At 33.6% G+C, this 1,791-nt stretch overlaps 2 protein-coding genes across 3 annotated transcripts in view; one reads left to right on the top strand and one right to left on the bottom strand.

Moving 5' to 3' along the window:
* Positions 1 to 1,658, bottom strand: part of LOC108747429 (intraflagellar transport protein 57 homolog) — a 3,372-nt gene extending 1,714 nt beyond the window's left edge. The window contains exons 1-4 of the mRNA XM_018484874.1: positions 1,202 to 1,658; positions 656 to 847; positions 295 to 576; positions 57 to 222 (exon numbers count right to left, since the gene is read on the bottom strand). Of these exons, the coding sequence (XP_018340376.1) occupies positions 57 to 222; positions 295 to 576; positions 656 to 813 (606 nt within the window). The 5' untranslated portion in view covers positions 814 to 847; positions 1,202 to 1,658. The remainder of the gene's footprint in view (positions 1 to 56; positions 223 to 294; positions 577 to 655; positions 848 to 1,201) is intronic.
* LOC108747425 (spermatogenesis-associated protein 5) overlaps positions 1 to 1,791 on the top strand; it is a 104,279-nt gene that overhangs the window by 60,636 nt on the left and 41,852 nt on the right. The window lies entirely within an intron of this gene.

The following is a 1,791-nucleotide window of genomic DNA, read 5'->3' as shown; positions in this document are numbered from 1 at the left end:
TATATATATATATTACGTTATTTAAAATTCTTCTCTAAGAATAAAATGTCACCTACAATATTTTGTCCGTAAATTTTTGTAATATCGTCTATATGTAAGATATCTTGATCGTCGTCATCATACTCGGCCATCATTTCCTCCTCCACTTTCTCTAAGATTAATTCTGCATCGTCATCCTCGATATCTGGTTCCGGTGTAGGTTCATCGGGTGGAATATTTATCCTGATGTTAGTCGCAGTTTAATAATTTATTTCACTTAATGAAACTTACAATGGAAGCTACCAATTGCTGTACCTTTTCCATTTGAATTGTGCGACCTTCAAAGCGTTATCAGCCAAATTATCCAAAACATAAACAGCGTGTTCTCCACTGCCCTGCTTGAGTTTATTAGGTGGGAATTCCACGGGTATATCGATTTCTCTGAGATAATCTAAGATCAGGGCTATTGTGGAATTAGGATCATCTGATTCTTGTGGTATTTCAAAGTTTTTTCCTGCTTTTCTAATCAGCCATGCAGCCAGACAAGTAAACGTGTAAAATTGTTCACCAGGATTTGTTGGAATTACAAAATGATGCCTGTTTTTCCAATGTGTGTTTACGATTATCTTATCAAATATTAAACAGAACATAGTGCATCAACATTACGATATCTCACCTATTGATCGGCTTTATTTTCAGTTCTTGGACAAATTCCTCGTCGTAATTCAACAACTTCAATTTTTCCAACATATCTTCCATTCGAATGTTTATAACATACGATGCCGACGGGGCACTCCCGTCTTCCACGACGATTTTTTGAGTATCTCGAAACATGCCGCTGACCTTTTCAATATATATTGTATTAAATCTATAAAAAGATTAGTAAACACTTTTAATGAAAATATTGAGTGAATAAATTAAACAGCTCAAATAATAATAATAAATAAGTAAAATAAATTCCTTAATTAGAATAGAATCCAAAGTTGGAAACAGAAATTGTGCTTAAAATTAAATACATGGTACAAAATTAAATCTCTAAATTCCTTATGGTGGAATCTCACTCTGAAGAATGAAAATTGAAATAGTTTTGAAAGAGAGAGAAGAGAAATTAAAAAAGTCATAAAAAATAAATTCCAATTTTTTTCCAATTTTTAAGAATAAAATGAAAAAAATTTCATTTTTCAAAGTAAAATTCTGAAAGTTTTAGAGAGAATGTACTCACTAGATAGTTGCAAGCAGCCTTGTATCGTGTAACATTTACTTCTAAATTGTACTAAGAACGGGCAACATACTGTATTATTCGTGTGTCGTAGTGGTGGCGGAAATCGAGAAACGTTAATTAATTAATCAAAGAATTGATTAATCAATGGTGTGTTGTAATACAAAACATTGTCGTATTGACATCATCGATCAACTAAGGTTAAAACAGGTTAAGCTGGCCTTTTGTGTTGACAAACATCGACGGCATCACAAATGTGACTTCTGAGACTTTTCTGAAAAATCGATCGCTTTCACGATCAATCGTCGTTTAGCCGTCGACGAGTTTGACGAATGTGTTTGATCACAATAAGCAGAAAAATAGCAAAATGAATGCAGTGATCAATTGGAAATTTATCCTGATCGCGACAAATCGAACCAACTTTAATCAAATCTCGTTAGTTTAATTCTCACTGATCGTGATTATTTTTAAACATTCAATTTCTGCAATTTCTTCCGTGCTTTCAAAGGTCAAGTTATTCCGTCGACAAACTCGTATATTTATCGCTGTCATCGCTGATCGCGCTTGCGTTGTGAGTGCCGCGTGTATCGTAT

Source organism: Trachymyrmex septentrionalis, unplaced genomic scaffold (assembly GCF_001594115.1).
Source record: "Trachymyrmex septentrionalis isolate Tsep2-gDNA-1 unplaced genomic scaffold, Tsep1.0 scaffold2, whole genome shotgun sequence".
Lineage (NCBI taxonomy): Eukaryota > Metazoa > Arthropoda > Insecta > Hymenoptera > Formicidae > Trachymyrmex > Trachymyrmex septentrionalis.
This window is presented reverse-complemented; position numbering and strand designations above follow the sequence as displayed.